Source organism: Dermacentor silvarum, chromosome 5, assembly GCF_013339745.2.
Source record: "Dermacentor silvarum isolate Dsil-2018 chromosome 5, BIME_Dsil_1.4, whole genome shotgun sequence".
Classification (NCBI taxonomy): Eukaryota; Metazoa; Arthropoda; class Arachnida; order Ixodida; family Ixodidae; genus Dermacentor; species Dermacentor silvarum.
The window spans coordinates 32,868,060-32,888,600 of record NC_051158.1 but is presented as its reverse complement, the minus strand read 5'-3'; the positions used below and the strand labels follow the sequence as shown (position 1 = coordinate 32,888,600).

The 20,541-nt window shown below is 51.6% G+C and overlaps 1 protein-coding gene across 1 annotated transcript in view; it reads left to right on the top strand.

Moving 5' to 3' along the window:
* Positions 1-20,541, top strand: part of LOC119453259 (meteorin-like protein) — a 67,673-nt gene that overhangs the window by 17,059 nt on the left and 30,073 nt on the right. Inside the window, exons 2-3 of the mRNA XM_037715284.2 lie at positions 220-484; positions 2,897-3,086. Coding sequence (XP_037571212.1) covers positions 220-484; positions 2,897-3,086 — 455 coding nt within the window. The remainder of the gene's footprint in view (positions 1-219; positions 485-2,896; positions 3,087-20,541) is intronic.

Here is a 20,541-nt window from a genome sequence, read left to right as displayed (position 1 = left end):
AATAAAGCATAGCAAAAAGCTGTTATGAATTTTTTTTATACTGTGCAACACTGGTTTTGGTGATACATGATCAATTCGTTCACCGTATTTGGCTACAAAGCTACAGCCCTCCGCTATGGCGTATTTCGTACCCACTCCAGTAATGATTGCAGGAAACCCTGTCGTATGAAAGACTGACTCTCTCTCTCTCTCTCTTTCTCTCTCCGATGTCCTTTTCAGCGGTCTCGGGTCTTCGGACGCTTCGTCGGCGAGGTCGTCGCACCGGTGGCTCAAGTCCCGGTCCGTGGTGCCGGTGTACCTGCGCTGCGACCAGGGTCGCGTCACCTGGAAGTACCCGCGTGGAGCCCTGCGCGTCCTGCTTCGCCTGGGCGGAACCGGAAGTGGGGGCGCCCGGGACTTCCGGGCCTGCGTCAAGATCGACGCCAACTCGACGGGCGCCGCGGTGCACCTGGAGGGCCACCGCAAGCTCATCCCTTTGCACAAGGTGAGCGCCGTTCGGGAGTCCCGTCAGCGGATCCCTTGGCGATGTGACAACTCGGGTAGAACATCTCGACGCGCGCGCGTCGACTCGGAAAGCGAGCTGACTTAAGAGGAAGCTTTAGCTCTGGGCCTCCTATCTGACTACATGGAAAAGCAGAAATAGTTTTTCTCGGCAACCACTGCACTAAATTTGATGAGGTCCGTTACATATAAAAGATGAAGTTAAAATATAGTGACTGTTGTTGCGATTTTTCGTATTTATTCGTTCATTTTTAAATAAAAATTGACAGAAATCGCAGATTTTGAGAAAACGAAACTATGAAGTTTGCAACTCCGTAACTCATCAATAAAAAATGATATCCTAATTTTGTCAATTGCACCTAATAGTACATCTAAAGCGGACAAAATTGATATATTATACATGGCTGTCAAATAGACCACTAATTTGTGAGTAGAACTTTTGCATTACCCTTGTAAACAATGTAACAAGTTCGCGTAAGATGTAAAGTGACATAATAAATTTGTCCGCTTTGGATGCTCTAATGGATGCAGTTTACTGAACTGCGATATCTGTTCTACGTGCAGAGCTACAAATTTGTAAACTTCGGGCTTCTATTTTTTTTTTCATACTTACCAATTTTTGAAAATTATATTTAAAAAATTCAGGTCCTAAATCGAAATTTCGCTTCCAACAGTCATTATAACTCAACCTTCTCTCTCGAATGCAACAAATTTCATTAAAATCGGCACAGTGGTTATCTCAGAAAAGCGTTGCTTCGTTTTACATGTATTTAAATAGGCGGCATCAGAGTTTGGGCCCGAGATAAACTTCCGTTTAAGCCGACCCGACCTGGTGTACGCGCATCCTGCCAGGTGGGTTGGGCGAGTCAACCCACACTCCTTGCATTGGGGTTGGTCGAACTCTAATCGACACTCCAATTCGCCTCGGCCCAACCCGCTAAAGCTTACAAGAATCCGCCGAACGGTTTCCGTCTCGACAAGCCTCCTCGAACCGACGTTATCGGTTTCGTACAAACGTAGCTTATCTCTAAGGCTGTTATTTGGACCTGTTAGTGTACCTTTACCGTTTTTCTCTCTCTCTGTTAGTGTACCAGTGGTGCAGATTACGTAGCGCTTTACGGACAACATCGTTTGTAAATGCTCTTTTTGCCATCGGGCCGGTCGCCCTTGCTAATAGTATGTCCAGCCAACGCCTCCTCCAGCATCAGGTTTCGCTGGAATTTGTTTTGCGAACGATTCTAGCGTAAGAGCTATTTGTCAGTACGGGCCAAAGATACCAGTAAAAGAGAATGATCACGCCCGCCGTTGTATGTGTATCGTTTATGTCTTTTTGTTGTCGATGTCAACGTAATATTTACCAGTAATCTGTACCAGTAGCTTAACTCAGGTACTGTGAGGAGTGTAGCGGTAGCTTCGACTCACGTCAGCCGATCGGGAAGGAGCAGCAGATGCCATTATCCGCCTCTGATCGCCCTTCGCGTGACGTAGACGGAATGGAAAGCTCACGGGAGGATTAGCAGCGGACAATGAGCGAGCCCGCCTCCTCCCTTCTCTGGAGCACGCAGCTGACGTCTCGTTACTGATTGGCTGACGGGAGCACACACGATCGATCTTGTAGAACTTGGCAGCCACTTGACGCTTATTACCGGCGAATTACCAGCTTCTTTACGTGAGACATAATTCAAGCTTGGCTTATACAAGTTTGTTTACATATGTGTATGAAGTCGTTTGCCGCTCCTGGTACTTTTCAGCTCCTGTAATGACGTTGACAGTTTCCACACGTGTGCTCTTTTTTTTTTTTTTTTTGTGGGTGAGACACCGATAGCTTGGTTCTTTCTTGTGCATAGAAGTTATAGCATACATGCTAGGGCGTACTATTTTTTAAAACCGTCGTGTGCTATTACGCAACTTCTAGCTTGACACCGGCTCTACAAAGCAGATACACTTTAATATTCGTGGTATAAGTGTTCTCAATGAAGTGGCGTTTATACGAGGTTGCGAGGTAGCGCTCACAAATGGCGTCTGCACTTCAACAGAGTTTTAGTAGACAAGGGGACCCAAGCTGCAAGATATAGAGGCCACGGAACTGCGCATGCGCGGAGAGGTCCGCGCATGCGCAGTACCGTGACCCCTAGTTATTGCGTTCTCAAGCCGCTTGGGTCCCCTAGTCTAACACTCTCTAATGACTGTTCGCGCTTCGCAGAGCAGACGACACACGAATTCTCGTCTGTTCTTTTTTTAACGCAACCAGTGTCAAAATCCGACTCGACTTTCTTTCCGGAACATTAAAGTGCGTGCGATGTAACTCTCGGCACACTATAGAAGAGCAGAGCACTAGTCAAGTTCGTGCGCACGAGGCGGTGCCTAAACGCTGTCGTCTGCTTGCCTCCTGCAGGGTCAGTCAGCGCCGCGCGGAGCAGAAGACGGCGAAGTGCGGCGCTGCTTCACCTCTTACAAGGGCCAGGTGGCGCTCTTCCTGGAGGCCACGCCCGAGACCAATCACCTGCTGAGCAGGGACACCTTTCGCCTCTGGTACCACCTCACACCGGTGATGTCGCAGCGGGACCTCGAGGACGAATTGGCCGGTGAGTTGCTTGCTTCCTCTTCTTCCTGACACGCAACGTCGCGTCGTCTGCTCGACTGGTTTCTGCGTTCGATGGCGTCGTACAGAGCCCGCTTCCGTCTGTCCCACGGTCGATGCCAACAAGCCCGTTTTGAGAGCCACTCTGTCTCCAAGAGGCATTTTTCTCATGGTCAGCAAGTTTTATGATTGTTCGTTGTTGTTGTTGTCATCGGTAAGAAAGACGACGAGACACGTGTGCGAGCGGTTGCAAAAGTTATTGCAGGGGCCGTGGGATTGGTAGTGAGATGCGCTTCGTGGTAGGGTGTCCGGGCCCATGCGCATGCGCAGTGATCTCGGGGAGGGGTGGCAGAAAACTGCCCAGTCGCAGTTCGAATTTCAGTTCCGTCGTAACCGTCATCCACGAATAGAAATGGTCATCCACGCGAAATGTGGTCACAACCATGATGCCGGAGCTGTTAGTGGTTCCAAACGACCAATCACGTTCTGGACTTACGAGATAGATACGAGAGCAAGTTCTGTTGATTGGTTAGTTGCCGCAAAAGGCACGTGGCGTGAGATGGTCCGGTACAGATCAGCATAGAGAAGCTGCAGCACTCTGCTGCTGCGGTCATGTTGATGCGAACATCTCCAACGGCCCACGATTACTATTTCTTCATGGAAGATTCTATAACGGCTGCATTCAGGCATGGCCGACGACGCGGTGGACTTGAGGGTCCCTCTTTCTGATCTCATCCCGTTGCATGTCTTCCTCGGTCCCCTGTACACTTTCTATGCGCATTGACCCCCCCCCCCCCCCCCCTCGCTATCTGGTCGGACGAGAGCGTCGCTTCGCGCCCCCAATCTCAACAGTGGACGCGAAAATACGTCAACCCTGCCAAATTGCCCTCGCTTCCGCGTAGCGGATCTCTTCCCGCCTTCCGGCGGATCCGTGTTACATTCTGCATCGCGAACAACCAACCTGTCCTCCCTCCCTCGGTGCTTCTGCCTTCTACGGCGATCATTCTATCCTCCTTAACTCGAGACACCGTAAGGTTTCACATATGCAGGGCTTGTATTAGGTCCATTGTCGGCGGTCGAGCCAAACCACCGGAGTGGTACGGCTGGACCACCGGGAAAGAGGAAGATGGAATAGCCGGACGGGTACGAAGAAAAAAGAAAACCCGGTATGATTGGACAAAAGACGTCATCTTGTGCCCAGAGGCAGCCTATAAATGCAACAGAAAAAAAAAGGAAAGGAGAGGAAAACGGTCGTGTTGGTAGGTACACAGCCGTAAGGAAGGAGCGCGCAGCAAGCGGAGACAGACGTCGTCGGCGCCACGTTAGTCCTAGCGGCGGCCCACAGAAGAGCGTCTCGACAGTGGGGGCGTAGGCTCAAAAAGATTGCGCACGCGCGGCTGTCCTGGCTCGCGGCACGCGCAGCTTTCGGTGTTGGTCTTCTTCTTTACCTCCTCTGGGGCGGCAAGCACGTGCGCGCAGAAAGCCTCCCGTCGTCTTCATCGTCTTCTCGAAGAAGTCTGTTCGTTGTTCTGGGCGCCCCGCGACTTTTCTTTCTCGGCCTGGGGATTTCAGCCGAGACTGACGCAGCAGCGAGGGCGGATGGGCGGGCGTGAAGCCGCGGGGGAGGCTGATCCCCGGCGTGCGCAAAAGCCTTCACCGAACCCCGTCCCGGTCCCGCAAGCGAACGCCAACAACAACCAGAAAGAAATGAAAGACGATAAGCCTGCAGTCTGTACGGAGCCAGGCATCAAGGTGGTCGTGGTAGTGCGTTGCAAAGAGAGAGAGAGAGAGAGAGAGATATGGGCGACGGGATTTCGCTTCGGAGATGGTGTGCGGGGAGGATTTTCTTCCTTCACAGCCGGTCCAGAGAGAGGCGCTGCATCGCAAGGCAAGAGGCACGTGTGTATGTAGTGCCTTCTTTACGTTCGCGCATCCCATATGCGCATCCGAGAGGAGGCGCTCGCGGAAGGAACAGAACACAAAAGAAAAAGTTAAAAGGAACGAGAGAGCGATGGGAGAAAAAAAGAAGAAATGGGAAAAGGTGGCTGCATGAAGGGCGTCGGTCGTCGCCGTTCAAGTCGTATGTGCGCGCACGCTCATCTGCGTTTTTTAGGAGGGGTCTTCCTCGGTCCCGACGGCCTTACACATAGCCAAGCCGCGGCGGCAGCCTGCCTGAATGCCCGCTGCGTTGTGGTGGGGGTCAGCTGTGTTGTTGGGGGTGCGGTTGTATGAGCCGGTGCTGTGGGGAGAGTGCGGCTGGCGTGGCCGGTCCTCTTTTTGAGTGGCCCCGCGCGGGGTTGGGCGGTGGTTGCGCTTTGCGAAGCGCCGGTTTGAACCGGCGGAAGACCGGCCAACGCAGTTTTTTCTTTTTTTTTTCTTAATTTGTTCGCATTCGGAATGTCAAAGTGGAATAAAGTGAATGTGGGGAAGCCGGTCGAAGGTAGAGATGCGATTGGAGAGCCTAGAAGAGCGTGTGTGTGTTATATGTAGAACACTTTACAATGTGGTGAACACGGTTTCAATCGTGGATCCGGAGTCTGAAAGAGATGTGACGTAAGGCTGACGTATTTCTCTCGAATTTACCGCTGAATCGCCACAGAATTTTTTTCTTCTTCTTTCCTTCAGTGTAGACCTCGACACTGTCTATAGGCGCGTCGCTTGCTCGGAATTGACGCCTGGCGGCTTTGGTAGCGTGTGCTAATGAGAGTCCACCGAAGTGGGCACCGTCTTTTTGTTGGTTCCCTTTTTTTTTCCGTTGCTCTGCCAACTCCATCAGGCGGGGGTAACTGCTTGTCTCACACTAAACTTTCATCACTTAGGGTTCTCAGACTCCCCACGATGAGGGTACATTTACTCTGCTCGACGCAGAAAATAGGCGAGCCTGCTGCATTGAGGTAGTACGAGAACTAAATTGGAGTCAGTTACTCCCTCGCGAAGGAGTTCGGCAGCACTCCTTTTGTTCTCAGAGTGTTAACAACAGTTTTACGCGTTACGCTATATACAGTAGCGTTGAATGTGTTTTACCTGAGTCTATTTTATCATCCCGCGAAGGGCATTTAGTAGATACCGGGATTGTACCCTACTTCCGATGGCTCCATTTTGGCGGGAAAGGTGAAGTCGCCGAGTCAGCATGTTGTAAGGATTGGGCGTCTGTTAATGATTGTGAGGCGGGTTCGAAGCAGTCGCCTCTGAGAACTGCTTGGTATTGCTTTGTCATTGGCACCGATATAGCAAACGGCAGAGACATAGAGCTGATTACATCAGATGGATGCCTTTGCGAAGACGTTCTACGTAGCGGGCTGTCCAGGCAAGGAACACATCGTGAACACGCTTGATTAAATGGACGTGAATGCTAAGATGTCGGCGAGCATTACTGACAGCCCAGTATACTCTTGATAACCGTACTCCCTGGACCATGGCCTCCATGATGAGGTGGTGTACGACGCCCAATCTCGGAGGCCACGCTTTGTTTCGCAATCATTGCGCATTGCAGCTAAGGTTGGGGCTTGCTTCAGATACTCGGTAAAGAGAGAGCCGGCTGCGTGTTTCAGAGAAAGGAGTAGGAGGAGTGGTGGCCCATTGTGGGCTACTAATCCCCTACGTGTACTAATCTTCCACTGTTCAGCACAGAGGCTGGGCAGTGGAAGAGCGCTTCTTCTTTGTTCTGGTTGGCTGACGCAACGCGCAATCTCCTCTGCACTAGACCGAGTTGGTGAGATGACGAAGGACCGGATGAACCAGAGCATCTTCGCGTAAGTCTCGTCTCACAACGATCTAAATTTAATCCGGAAGCCCGGCCAACGCAAACACGTCTAACGTCCTTGGCCAGCCGAACCCCATAGATATCTCAAAACAATTCAAACTGAGAGCCAAGGATGCGATTCATTTCGCATCGCTTCCAGCGCTTACGCGCGTCACTTGCCTTGACACGATTACATTCTTCGTTCGGCGTCCTCCGCTTACCCAAACGGTGTTAGAATTGGAAAATCCATCGTGGAAAGGTGGACGTGGCGTTTACGGCCCGAATAATCTGTCTCAACACCGCTTTGCCAAAAGCCAAAAGCGGCGAGCTGGTCGGAGAAACGTCGAAATCGACACAATCCTCTCCCTTCCCCGCGCACATTCGAATCGCATATAAACCGAGTGACTGCTTCGTCCATTTCGCGCCGAAATAAATAAAAGAAGCCGAGTGCCTTGACCTCGATCGCTAAGTCAAACGGCTGCGTGTGTGTGTATATGCCTTCCCAGAGTGCTCCCTCGTCAATCACCGGCTCTCTGTCGTTCCCGCTGAGCAACCTTTTACGCAACGGAAAAGCATAAGCAGACGGCGGCGGCGGCAAGCAAGCCAACGCTTCTTCCGCGCGTGCCCGGCCGGTCTCGGCTTGGCTTCGGCTTCCTCCTCTCCCCTTTTCCTCGGCTTTCGTCTTTTGCTCTCGCTGTTGTGGTACTGCATGCATCCACCTTGCGGTCGACCCGGTCGTCTTCGACGCGCGCGCTTCGTTGCGGCGTCGTCGTTCGTGTTGCTTGGCTGTTCCGACTCGAAAGGAAGACCAACCGGTTTGATGCCGTTGCTGCTGCTGCTGCATTCGGGGGGTTCTTCGGGGCCGCGTTGCTGGGATTTGGAAGTGGTTTCCGAGCCATCCTTGGAGGGGGCATGATGCGAGGCTTAGCGGGGATGGTGGTTGGAAGAGGCGGGGGGGAGTCGGTTTGGGGATTTGCTGTTGGTGCGGAGGCGGTGGTGTGTTCGGAGAGGAGGAGATGCGAGGCAGGCTTTACTGGTCGGTCGTCAATCCGCGGCGCTTCGAAAAGTGACTCGCGGTGGGACCCTGTGTGCGTCTGCTTTTGAACGTTTTATGTTCAGCTGTTCGCGTGTTGCGTGTGTGTTTGTGCTGCGAGAAAGGCTTTGAGAGAAGGGGCGCGTCGGCAGCTTTTGGTGTTGGTTCTGAAGAGAGAGAAAGACGTCCGAACAGGAATGAAGAACGCTGTATTTTTCGCGCGTGGCGTACAAGAGGAGGGGGCTGGGAGGATTGGCGGCGAGCAATTGAAAGACGACGTTTCGGACGAAAGGAGCGATTTTCACGCCTGACCGACGCGCGCCGGAAAAAGGGTTCCGTTCCCCGCCGGCTATGCGTGCGTATAGCTGTGGGATGCACGCGGGCTTTTCTTTTAAGCGAATCGTAAAAACAGACGAACGCCTCGGCGATTAAGTTGTGCAGGGTGGTCTCTGTTTATGGTTGGATAAGCTCCGATCAGGTTGAAAACTGCCAAGTTGTGCTTGTGGGTTCAGAGGGACGATAGATGAACGCATTGAAGGCCAACTGGCGAAGCTAAGCATGGACTTTTTCCTTCTTTTCTTCCTTCCTTCTTTCTTTCTTTCTCACTTTCAAATTCCCGCATCTGTGGCTCATTTTCTTTCGCTGAGTGGTTGTTCGATGTGGTTGTTTGCTAGTCTGCGTTAATTCTTGCTCTACGCGGAAATAAAGGTTTAAAGGCCAACTGCAGCGAGCAGGCAAGGGAAACTCGAGCCCACCGCTCTGGATTCGCCAGTGGCTATCGGAAACTATTTATCCGCTCTAAAATTTCGTTGGAACTGGCCTTTAACGACTCGTTCCTTCGTGAAGGGTATAACGTCATCGAGGTCTTGAATTGCTGTCGGAACACACGCAATTGGCGAACGCTATATATAGGTCTCACAAGCACGACGCACACCAAAGACGACGCTGTACTATAATCACCGTTCCCTAGGCAACCGGGCGGTAATATTTTCATAAGGGGCGGCGCTGTTTTTTTACGTTACGTTCGCACTTTACACGCTCACTTCCCTCTGTATATCTGCGGCCGGCTCACCCTTGAATCTCCTTCTCTCTTCAGAACAACATTCATGATGATGATGATGATGATGATGTATAGTGTTTAGTGGCGCAAGAGCAACATTCATGAGATTTTCGAAAGTCCGCTCGAGGCGTTCCGGCACCCAGAGAGTCCCGTTCCCACGGCTGCCCAAGGCCGGGCGACGCTCAAGCGAGCTTTCACACTTGACACCGATTCTCGATGCAAGCGGCAGCAGCAGCGGTTGAGGAAGTTTTTTTTTCTTCCCCCGACGAGTCCGACGCCCGATGCGTTCGTTGGTCACTGACACGGTACCCTCCACTCCCGTGATTGGGCCGAGTGTGTGCGAGATAATTGGCTCGTATCATGACGCAAGCAGCGTCTTCCTCTATCTACCCTGGCTGGCGCTTTCGCGATGACTTCTCTGGCTGTGGCCGCAGCGACTATAGGACAGCTCGGCGTTTAATTGCGAAGCATGTCTCTCGATATCGATCAGACCTGTCCAATTAAGGAAAGCAAACATGTTTGCGTTCAGGCGCGGATCCAGGGGGGATGTCCGGATGTCCTGACCCCCCCCTCAAATTTCTGCATCGCCCCCTCGCTGACATGATGGATGGCCCTGTCGCAAAAAAAATATGGCCACCAGCATTCTTCAAAATTATTTTTCGCGAGTACCAGTGGTATCAGCCATGTAGAAGTAAAGCTAGCTCGCTCACAAGCAGTATTCCGCAAGTATTCCGTAGGGGTGTGGTGTGGCGAAGTTGCCGTAGTTATTTTTTCTCATGAACACCTTGGACCTCCTGGCGCCGGCCGTGCCTTACTCGTCCCATCGGTGGCGTCGAATGAACGAGGGGACGTCCCTTTTGCCAAGCACGCAGATGTCCGCGCGAGCGCCTTCGCGCCTGATCAACTCTGTTCCCGGGCCATTAAGGTGTCATCGGTTGCCTCATTGGCTGTCATCGGTTCCTCGACCAACCTGCTTAATGAAAGAGATCTCTCGCTGAAGTGTTCATATATAAATAATAACATTGCAACTAACAGCTAAACTAAGAACTACGCATAGGCAACTATTTTTTTAACTGTAGCACTCAGTGTGATCCCAGGTTCTTCTTCTTTCTGTGGTTTTACGTGCGAAAACAAGTTCTGATTATGAGGCCCGCCGTAGTGGAGGGCTCCAAATTAATTTTGACCACCTGGGGTTCTTTAACGTGCACTCCAACGCAAGCACACGGGCGTTTTTGCATTTCGCCTCCATCGAAATGCGGCCGCCGCGGCCGGGATTCGATCCCGCGATTTCGTGCTCAGCAGCACAACGCCTTAGCTGACTGGGCCACCTCGGCGGGCTGTGTGATCACAGTTACACGTTGACAATGTCCAGTACGAGCACAGTACCGTTCGTACGCTACACGTTTTTCATTATAACTTCGCAGTTTTATTGTCGTACATTAAGCATAGGAGGCTCAAAGCCGCCGGATCCGTTTACCTGAGTGACCGTTCTCGCGGAGCGGGGCGAAGCCTCGAGCAGCGGAGCGGCTGCGAAGTGGGGGAGCGTGATATCACGTCAGCGGCCAACGCCAGCACGCGGGCCTAGGATGGCGTCGGGTGGTTAGAGAAACGGCAGCAGATGCGCGCCTTGTGTAAAAGGATGACGTCGCGTGGGAAACAAAACATGAAGACGCTGGCTCGCGCTCTCGGCTACTAGGCCACATCGTTCTTGCAGGTGGCGTCGTGACTCTTCTTCATACGAGGTGATCCGCATATCGTAAACAACCAGCGTAGTGGTTGCCGCGTCGGAGCTCCAAAGCAAACGAAGGTTTGCTTTGGCCGAACACTTGTTGTCAGCCGAACACAAAGAATCTTCTTAAGGAAATCAAGGTGTCCCAACAGAACTCCAAAGACGGACCCGTGCTTACGCATGCATAACAAACCTGCGACAGATCATCCCAAATTTTATTTTAAGAAACAATACAGGCTAGACATACAGGGTGTTCAAAATTAAGCTTTATGGTTTTCTTAAGATTAGGCACTGGGAGGCACGTAAAGAGCACCTGCGCAAATAAGTTATGTGGCCAGGGGGACACAAAGTGAGATGATAATTATCGCTGTCAGCAGCCGAATTACCTAAAATTGAATAATTAACTATTCATTGACTCTAGTAAGTTTTATGTTTGTATTCAAAAGTTAGAGGCAGTCGTGTTCCTACACAGTTTCACTTGGAAGAATTCTTCTAGCATGTCTATGCTCCGAGATATCCAACTCCAAATTTTAATTGTCGTTCGCATGATTACGCATGCAAGAGAGTGAGGATTGGCGCAAAGCTCTTCCATGATGTGACGCGGCTGTTGAGTGCGGCGTTTAGTCTGACAACGCGGCGGAGGCATTGGCAAATATAATAACTGTCCCCCTTCGCCTCACGGCTGGCGAAAAAAAAAATCGAAGAACCCGTAACTGCTGTCGTAACACGCGACCGCGCAGCCTGTAAAGCTGGCGGCAGCTGCCATGCCGAGATAATGGCGCGAGCGGAGAAGCCGGAGTGTAATGCGCGTACGTAATGGTGACTAGACGACCAGGCATGGTCATTGCCTGGGTTACGCAAATAAAGTGACTGCTGATTTCCAAGTATTGTAAGTTTTATTGAAATCAAAAGCAACAACTACGCCATCAACAGCAGAAACCTTTTTAGCTATGCTAACGAATATTTCATACATACTGCCGCTTTAAGTTTGGTGTTGTCATGCACAAATCTCATGACAACACTTCACCCATCAAGATGTGAATGCCCTAAAAAATCTTAAAAATGCTTCCCTTCCACAGCAACACAAAGCATAAACCGCTCGTGCGTCGAGTCGATAACTCTGCGCAGTAAGACAATTGAAATTTGGAGTCGGTTATCTCGGAGCACGAACACGCTAGAATAATTATTCCGACCGATACTGTGTAGAAACACGACTGTCTCTAAGTTTTCAATACAAACACACCCACTTACTGCAGTCGAAAAAAAATAGTTGTTCAACTTTAGTTAATTCGGCTGCTCACAGCGATAATTATCATCTCACTTTGTGCCCACCTGCTGGGTGCCTAATTGCCTAATTTTAAGAAAACCATAAATCTTAGTTTTGAACACCCTGTATTATCAGGCACAGCCGCCAAGCACATGGCTGTATTGGGTAACGTCCTTTTCCTATAAACTCGGAGAAACCGATACCTGGCTTCGCTAAAGGGCTTCTTCCTCTTACTGGGGTTTTACGTGCCAAAACCAGTTCTGATTATGAGGCACGCCGTAGTGGAAGGCTCCGGATTAAGTTTGACAACCTGGTGTTCTTTACCGTGCACTACAACGCAAGCACACGGACGTTTTTGCATTTCGCCTCCATCGAATCGAAATGCGGCCGCCGCGGCAGGGATTCGATCCCGTGATCTCGTGATCAGCAGCGCAACACCTGAGCTGACTGAGCCACCACGGCGGGCTAGAGGTGTTGCTCTAGCCGTATAAAACGCGGGTTTATCGTGAGCAGAAACGGTGCATTTCGGTAAATCAGGAAGGCTACTATCATCATCATCATCATCATTGACAGAAGCTGACCCCCCCCCCCCCTCAGAAAAAACCTGGATCCGCCCCTGTTTGCGTTAAGTTAGTGCAGTACCCGATTACCTGAGTCAAGGAGGGAGGGAGAGGGGGGGGAGGTAAATTTTGTTTCGAGACTGCCACTTCCGAATAGAAAATAACCATACTGAGCGGTCGGATTCGGTGATGAATAACTCGGGAACGCAAACGCTTTGAAGGGGCTCGATTCTTTTCTTAGTCGAAACCATACACAAAGTAGAAGACGGGGAAGGGAGAGAAGGATCAAACAAAGTGAGATTGTTTTCGAATACGACTGTCTTCAAGTTCTTATATAAACGCATACCGTAATCGCGAAAAAAAGAAAATGACAACAAATTTAAAATTACGTATTTGTGGAGTTTACTTGTTCGCAGGAACGGTCTCCGTCAAAGCCCATAAACCTCCTGTGCAAAGCATTCGAGTAGCTAACATAGCCCTTTTTTTTTTTCTTCTTCTTCTTTTTGTTGTAAAATTACTGATAGCGTTACCTTGAAGACCGTGCATACTGCATTGTGAAAGGACCTTTACGTGTATGAAACACATTTTCGCGGTGACGCGTCCGTCCGGCGCGCTTTTTTCCGACAGCTCTTGTGTGCGCGAAGTCCCGCGTCCATTCCTCGCACGTCCTTTCTTAACGAGATCCCCGCGAATTAGTCGGGCGTGACGGAGCACTTGGCGTTTCCGCCTGGCACCACCGCCCTCTCACGAACCACTTTCCTCCGTTGAATAGCGCCCCATATACAAATAAGGCCGAGCGTCGTAACGCGCGTGCGTGGCTTATTCGCGTTGTCTCTCTCGCAACGGGATCTCGCGAGATATTCGTCCTTGCGTCGAATGTCGGGCGAGATATGCCACTCACGAGCGCCACGCCCCAGGGGCTCCCCGACCAATTCTTCTCGCTGAGACTGTACACGCACAAAAAAGAATGAGGCCCCTTTTTTGCCGACTGGTATTAGTATACGCTTGCAAGGCGGCATGTAAATTCCGCGAATTGCTTAGACAGCTTATCTCTAAGACCTGGTGTCGTTTGCTGCGCTCTGGTATTATATATGTGCACAACGGAACGCGGCTCCATTGTGCTCAGACTGGACTCCGGTGTTAGCATTGACTAAGGCGGAACTTCGTCGGCGTCGCTGAAACCTTGGTTACAGTATACGCGTTTGTGTGTGTGTGTGTGTGTGTGTGTGTGTGTGTGTGTGTGTGTGTGTGTGTGTGTGTGTGTGTGTGTGTTTTCTGTCTGTACGCTCCTCCGGACGTAAGCGCTTCAAGGATTCGTTTTCTGCTCGTATCTGGGTGGGTGTAATGTGTGCGAGGATTTCTTTCGTTCGATTCTGTGACCTCGTCGTCGTACGCGTTTCACGAACGGCCGATAGAATAGTCGGTAACGTTCCGCCTCTTCGACAAAGACAAAAAAAAAAAAGACAAAAGAAACGAGAACAATACGCAATAACGAAATGTGGGTTGCGACGCCGCCCCGAAGATGACGTCATGGATTCGGACATCGTCTACTCTGGTCTTAATTTTTATTTTATTTATTTGCTTCTTTCTGTATACAGGAAGGTAAACAAATAGTTTAATCCGCTAGAAAAAAAAAGAGTATCCACTCACATTTTTCGTGTTAAGGAACTAAAGAGTCAACCGGCCAGTTTCAAGAACATCTCCTGCGGCACAGCGCCCCAACACGAATAAAAAGTACCTCGAAACCTGTGACGTCACGCTCACGTTGCGGTGCCGAGGTTGCGGCGCCAAATTGAAATACGTTTTCTACATATTCTTTTTTTTTCCACTAATAGTCATCAACCTCTGTTCGCCAGACGAGCAAAGGAGAGTTTTGAAATACTGCCTTACGAGTCCGACCTACTTTAGCATTGGTCTTTATATAGTGCGCCTTTAAGCACACAGATGTAGGATCCGTAACTCGCGCTTTGATGCTGTTCGTATGTTTGTCTATATTGTTCTCAAGGTCTGTATATACGCCTCGAAAAACAAATCACCGGGTGCCCCCCTACCTACCACGTGTGCTCGGTCACACGACGACGCGCTGAAAATCGCGCGTTGGGACGACGCGCGACTTCGACGACTCGAGACGATTCAAGGGCCGCAGCGAGCAAACAAACGCGCAGTTGGTGTCGAGTCCGAGCCCGGGTGTCCATTACGAGCGGGCACAATGGAACGGCACGCCATCGCCTCTCTTCATTCGGCTCATGTGACGTCACTCGAAGCCAGCGTGCCTCGATCGCGAATGGACCAACCGGTGCGGTATCACGTGTGCGCGTGTCGGTTGTTGTGACGCCTGGAGTGCCTGGGTGGACTTTGCGTACGGCAAGAGAAAGCTCGCAGATGGCGTTCTTCACGTTTCAAACGGCGCATTCCAGTCTCGAACCATCGTCGTCGCCTCCGGATCGTCTATCTGCTCCAATGGCTGGCCTTGGTTTTCGATGTCACGAGGTCCTGTACGTGGGAATTGGGAAGAGAGGAACCTCGGTCGGTTAAACAGCAGCAGGCGTGGCATTCGCCTGCTGCGGTGCCCCGTTCGATATGGCGCTGAACGGATCGAAACCCTAGTAGCTGGGACCGCGTTCCGATGGAGATAGAGCGCTCGTCTACTTGAATTGACGCCGAGGAATATTAAGTCGAGCTGTACTAGTAAATTACGGTTGTGCGTTAGGAATAAGCCGGCTACTCTTACCGTGAGGCTTGGCAAAGCCAGAAAACACGCAACAAGTGGCGCGGGTAGCGACGCCTGTGGGAAGTTCCCGCACTAGCCTCTCCCGTGAGGTTAACTAATTCTGACGGCGTCTGCTCGGAGTCTAGTTATCAGTTTATCGGTTCAAAAAGTACTGTAAATTGCATTCTAAATGAACAAGACTCGGATATGGTTTGCCCGGTTTATGGTTTAGGAGGGTAAATGAAAGAACTGTATGTTGAGGAACAGGACTTCAGAATATTGTAGCTCCAGTAAGTGGTTGACCTGTTTACGAATTCTCACTAAACTAGGCAGACGTTGTAGCACACCACAAAAGAATGAACCTAAAGAAAAGAAAACAAAGAAAACTATATAATACCGCACTTGTAGTTGTAGTGAACAGCATTGGCAGCAAGAGTGAAGGGCGTGCAACTCGGTTCCTGAGCGCAAGACCTTGAATGTTCACTGTAATCGACGATGCATTGACTTTTGTGCTTTCTCCGCAAGAGCCGAGCTGAATTTTGCGGCCTTGTATTGTCGGTGGGAGTGTGTGTATGAGTATATAGTGGAGGGTGCCTGCCGTCATCGCGATACGACTACTCCGTTGCGAAAGAACAAACATCCACGTGCGCCCCCGTGCGGGGGAGGGGAGTTCCACAAAGTTGGTGAGGATAGAAGCCCGCGATAAATTGTTTCGCGGCGCTAGCAAGCCTCAAAGAAACCACAAAGCCGCACGGTCGTCTTAGGACGGGTATTTAGGGGGAGGTGCTCAGAACGCTAAAGAAACAAAGAAAAAGCAAGATTGCGATCCCCCTTAGCGCTATCATCTCGGAAAAAGCCGAGCAGAAGACAAACAACCACAGCGGCAATCTTCTGCTAGCGGGTATCATAGCAGACGAACGCTGCTGCGGCGTTCATGGCAGCAGCAGCAGTGCCTTGTGACGCACGTGTTTTTGCAGCGGACGTGGGCGTTAGAAGAGATGGGGCTGTTCTCTTTGCCGAGGGCATCCCCCCCCCCTCTCCCCCTCAGGGGTGCAACAGGTCGTTCCTCGGGGCGTCTTCTTGCTCTCGAGGCCGTCCGAGACTGGTCAGTCAGCGGGGGCGGCCTCTTCGGCTCGCTTGCAGACCGGACCGGGCCCGGGCGGGGGGTCAGGGGTCACGGCGGCTCGCCCCGCCGCTCGCTGGCTTTTTCTTTCTCTCTCTCTGGGGTATCAGCCGCGAGCACGTTCATGGCGCGCGCGCGCGCGAGCCAGCGAGCTGCCCAGGACCCTGGACAGCAGGGTACGGTGCGCGGGGCATCGTACGTATGTAGACCTACCTCCACCGCGGTGTGGTTGTTGGTGCCGCGGTATCTTCCCTCCCACCACCTATCGCCATCTCTCTTTCTCTCTCTCGCCACAATCTAGCAGGGCACGAGGCTTCTTCTCTCGTGTGTATGCTTGCGTGCGCGCTTGTTACCGGGTCGTTTGTCTTGCGCCTGTTTTTTTTATCTCTGCGTCGTTCCTGCCGCCTCTCACTCTCCTTGCGTTTGGTTTGTTCTGTTTAGTTGTGGCGTCGGGGGTCTGCTTGCTTGGCTGCTGGACGGCTCTTGGCCGTCGTCGTCTGTTCCGTCGTCGACGTTCGCCTGCTTCAGTTCTTTTTGTCCGCTGACTTGTTTATCGGACCGTAGTCGTTTGTCTGTTTCCTTGTTGACCTTAGACTGTTCGTGGTTTGCATTCCTTTTCCGTCCCTTTTCTTTCTCGATTGGTTTTCGCCTGCTATTTTAACGTGCGCTTGCTCGCGCCGCTCCTCTTAGCTGTTGTGTGTTTCGTTGTTGACGTTCGTCTGCTTGGCTATGTATTTTCGTCTGTTTCTTAGCGTCGGCGAGTCTTGTCGTCTGCGCTTTGTCTGCTAGCTTGTTTCGTAGTAGTTTCTAGTTAGCGGTCGTTTCCTTCGTGTGCTCGCTGGAATGCTCTGCTGCGTGCTGCGCGCCACCCCGTGGGCAAGTGTTGTCCATTACCCGTATCTGCCCGTGCCAGTGGTCTCCCTTATCTTTTATCTCCACTGACGCGACACGGCCCACCACGGTGTCGTGATGTGCGCCTTTTGACTTCGCGATTCGTCTTCGGACATGTCTTCCGACTGGCACGTTTCGGTGATTTGTCTTCTTTTCCTTTGTCGCCGGCTTGAGCATTGGTGCACGCCTAATGCGCCCCATGGGCTGTTAAGGTCACGTGATCTTCCGCTTGGCTAATCTGCCAACGAAGCTATCAGTTGCTGTAATTCTTGCAGTACTTTATCTTTTCTCGGTCTCTGGAACTTCTTAAGCTGTCATCGGTCGCTTTTCGTTTCTAAAACGGTTTCTTTAGTTCTTTTTTCTTTGTCCTGCTGTTCGTCCACCGGACTGTCCGTTTTTCAAGTGCACACAGATGGCGCAGGTGACATGAGTTGTGGAGATTTCCGATGACAGGTTGCTGACGTCGTCGGTGAACGCTATAGTATATATACGCTTTTCTATCCAGTTGTGTTTCAGTATGGTGGTTTCACGTCCCGCTTCTCGTATTTCGGCCTTGTTCGCAGCCTGTTTCGTTCATTTGTTGAAAGGCGTCCTGCATTGGCCTCGACCACCCACCTACTTTGAAATGTGCTTCGTTACGAAAGTCTCCAGCTTACATTTCTGGCAGTCGTTTCCGTCTCTCTTGGCGGTGTGCATATCGGCGCTTGCAAAACCTCGCACGAGCCGTCGTCATTGATTCATTTACATATGCGAGTTCTCTTTTGAATTGCGTGTAGCGAGCGTCAAGTCCATTTGCTGTTCTAGTTCTCGTAATTTGTCTTTCTTTGGCATTCTTAACTTGTAGCAAAGTGCTACTCTGTCCATCTGGGAAGTCGCTTGGAACTATACCGCAGACGAGCGAAGACGCGTAAATGAATGCTATGGCGTTTAGTAATAGGCAGAGGGAAACGAGGGGTATATACCGAAAACGCCACGAGAGTGCAATGAAGCGGGCAGCGACTGTAGCCGGTTACGGCCTGGCTGCGCGTGGTTGTTCCTGGCTGTACGCGTGCGCGGTGCCCGCTGATTGCGGGCGAGCGTGTGGCGTTCAGAACCTGTTTCTCGAATCGCTTGCCCGCGAAAGATCGCTCGGCCAACACACGCTGCACACGCGCTTGCAAGGGTTCGCGCGCTCACCGAGCTTTCGTATGTGGGGCGCCGGGTCTTCGGGCGTCCGCCATTATGGTGGATCCGACGCATATGTGTTGTGAATCGGCGATAAGCGAAGCTTTCTTTTCATGTTTCCTGAACTGTTGTTCACTTCGACGTAGCTCAACGCCTCTCGCCGTATACACGCTGTGGTCATTGTTGTTTTGCTGCCTCAAAACGTGGCTCGTTACCCGCGAGTTGTTGTTGTTGTCGCCTTCAGTACTGGTACCAGTTTGTTCACTTTCAGCCAGTGCCCCGCAAAGTGAGGAGAAGCGGCAAAAAAAAAAAAAAAAAAAAAAGAGGCTTCGCTTTAAAAGCGATGTCATCCACTGGGAAACATAGAACGAATGAAATTGCCCGCATGGATTTCTTAGAAAGACACCTTCGCTGCAGTTGGAGAAAAGTTCATCCTGGGGGCCGGGATGGGTCCAGGTCGAAACCTGGACTATAACGATGCGTTTCCGCTGCAGGGCGCCTAGCTCTATCATGTGAGCTTACGTTTCTGGCTGCAAGCCAAGGTATAAAATAGAACGTACCGACGACGAACGGACGTATTGTCACGGAAGCGAAAGGTAAACAGGAGTATATTTGCAGGCTATTACACAGGTTACCTGCGACATATTTGCAAGATATTAAATCGATTGACGAGAGCTTACAAGATGGCTGGTGGATCTCTTGCGAAGGCAAACGGTCGTCATAATGGTCCCGACGAACACTTTTCTTCCGTTTTCGTCCAGTCGCCTCTCAACAATGTTTCTCGAGAATTTACTCGGATTTGACCACCTTTGACGACTGCCGAGTGACGTTAAAACCGCGATATAACCGTACGTACTCGGACCTGCGCAACTCACGCCTACCGGAAAAGCCGCACTGGCAACTCTACGGCCTCGACGACGCCGCAACTCAGGTTTTCTTTTATGCATCCCGTTATGCATATGACTCCAAACGCTTTACGAGCAAGCCTGGTGGCCTCCCTGCGCAGCTCCATCATAAAACCACCCGCGGACGAGAACACTGCGCTTCGCATCGCGTCGGCCGTTCATTCGCTTCGTTGACCGTTCCCATGGGCGCCGACGACATCAAAAGCGTCCATGACTCACTCGCATGCAAACAGCTCGCGTCAGCGCCGGACTCGGCCCGTAGGGTAGGGGAGATGATGACAGGCAGGCCCGACGAGAAAAATAAAAGAGACGCCGCCGCCGCCGTCAAAGCGCGGGGGTTGGCGAAAAACATCAACAAACATCGCAGAAAAGCGTTGCTTTCCCGCACCCGGATGCAAGGGAGAAATGACGACGTCGTCGTCGTGGTGGTGGGGCGGTGGCAGCAGACCGGCCCAGCTGAAAAGCAGACGAAAATGCCTGGCACGCGTCTCATCGCGCGAGATCTCGTTTTCGCTAGGGCCGGTTCAAGCGAGAAACCGAGCACTGTCGCGTGTCTTGCGGCGGCGTTGATCGTCTGTCGTCTGCTCGATCACACAAAGCGCGAACGAAAGAGAAGGGGGAACAAAACCGTGAACGGCTGCTGGCACGTGACAGCCTGTGTGCGTGCTTTTAATCGCTCGCGAAGCAGACGACAGAGGATCCAGACGACAAATGCAGGCACGCGTCATCGCGCGAGATCTCGTTTTCGCTCGGGGTTAAGCGAGAGCAGACGAACGACCGTCGCGTGTCGGCGGTGCTGATCGTCCGCCGCTCCCGCCGTCTTTGATGGCGGAACGAATGAAGAACAACCATGGAACAAACCACGGTGCCCCGCGGCCGGCCTTTCGGCACGTGACCGCCTGTAGGGGTGTAATCGCTTGGAAACCGAAGTGATTTGCACTGCTTTGAAGGGGAGGGAAAAGCAGACAAAAAAATGTAGGCACGCGCCATCACGATATCTCGTTTGCGCTCGGGATTAAGCGAGAAGAGAAGCAGACGACAATCGCGTGTCGGCCGCCGACGTTCTTTGTCTGGTCCAGTGAGAACGAACGAGGAGCAGACGGTCACGCTTTGGCACGCGACCGCCCGGCTAGTCGTGCTCAACCGGTCGAGAAGAAACAAAAAGAAACGTTTTACGGGGGTGATGGGCGGTGACCCCTCTTTGTTCTGCGGTGAGTGGACATAGAGAACGCGAAGCAAAGGAGAGAATAGAGCGGCAAGTTGGAAAGCGGCGAC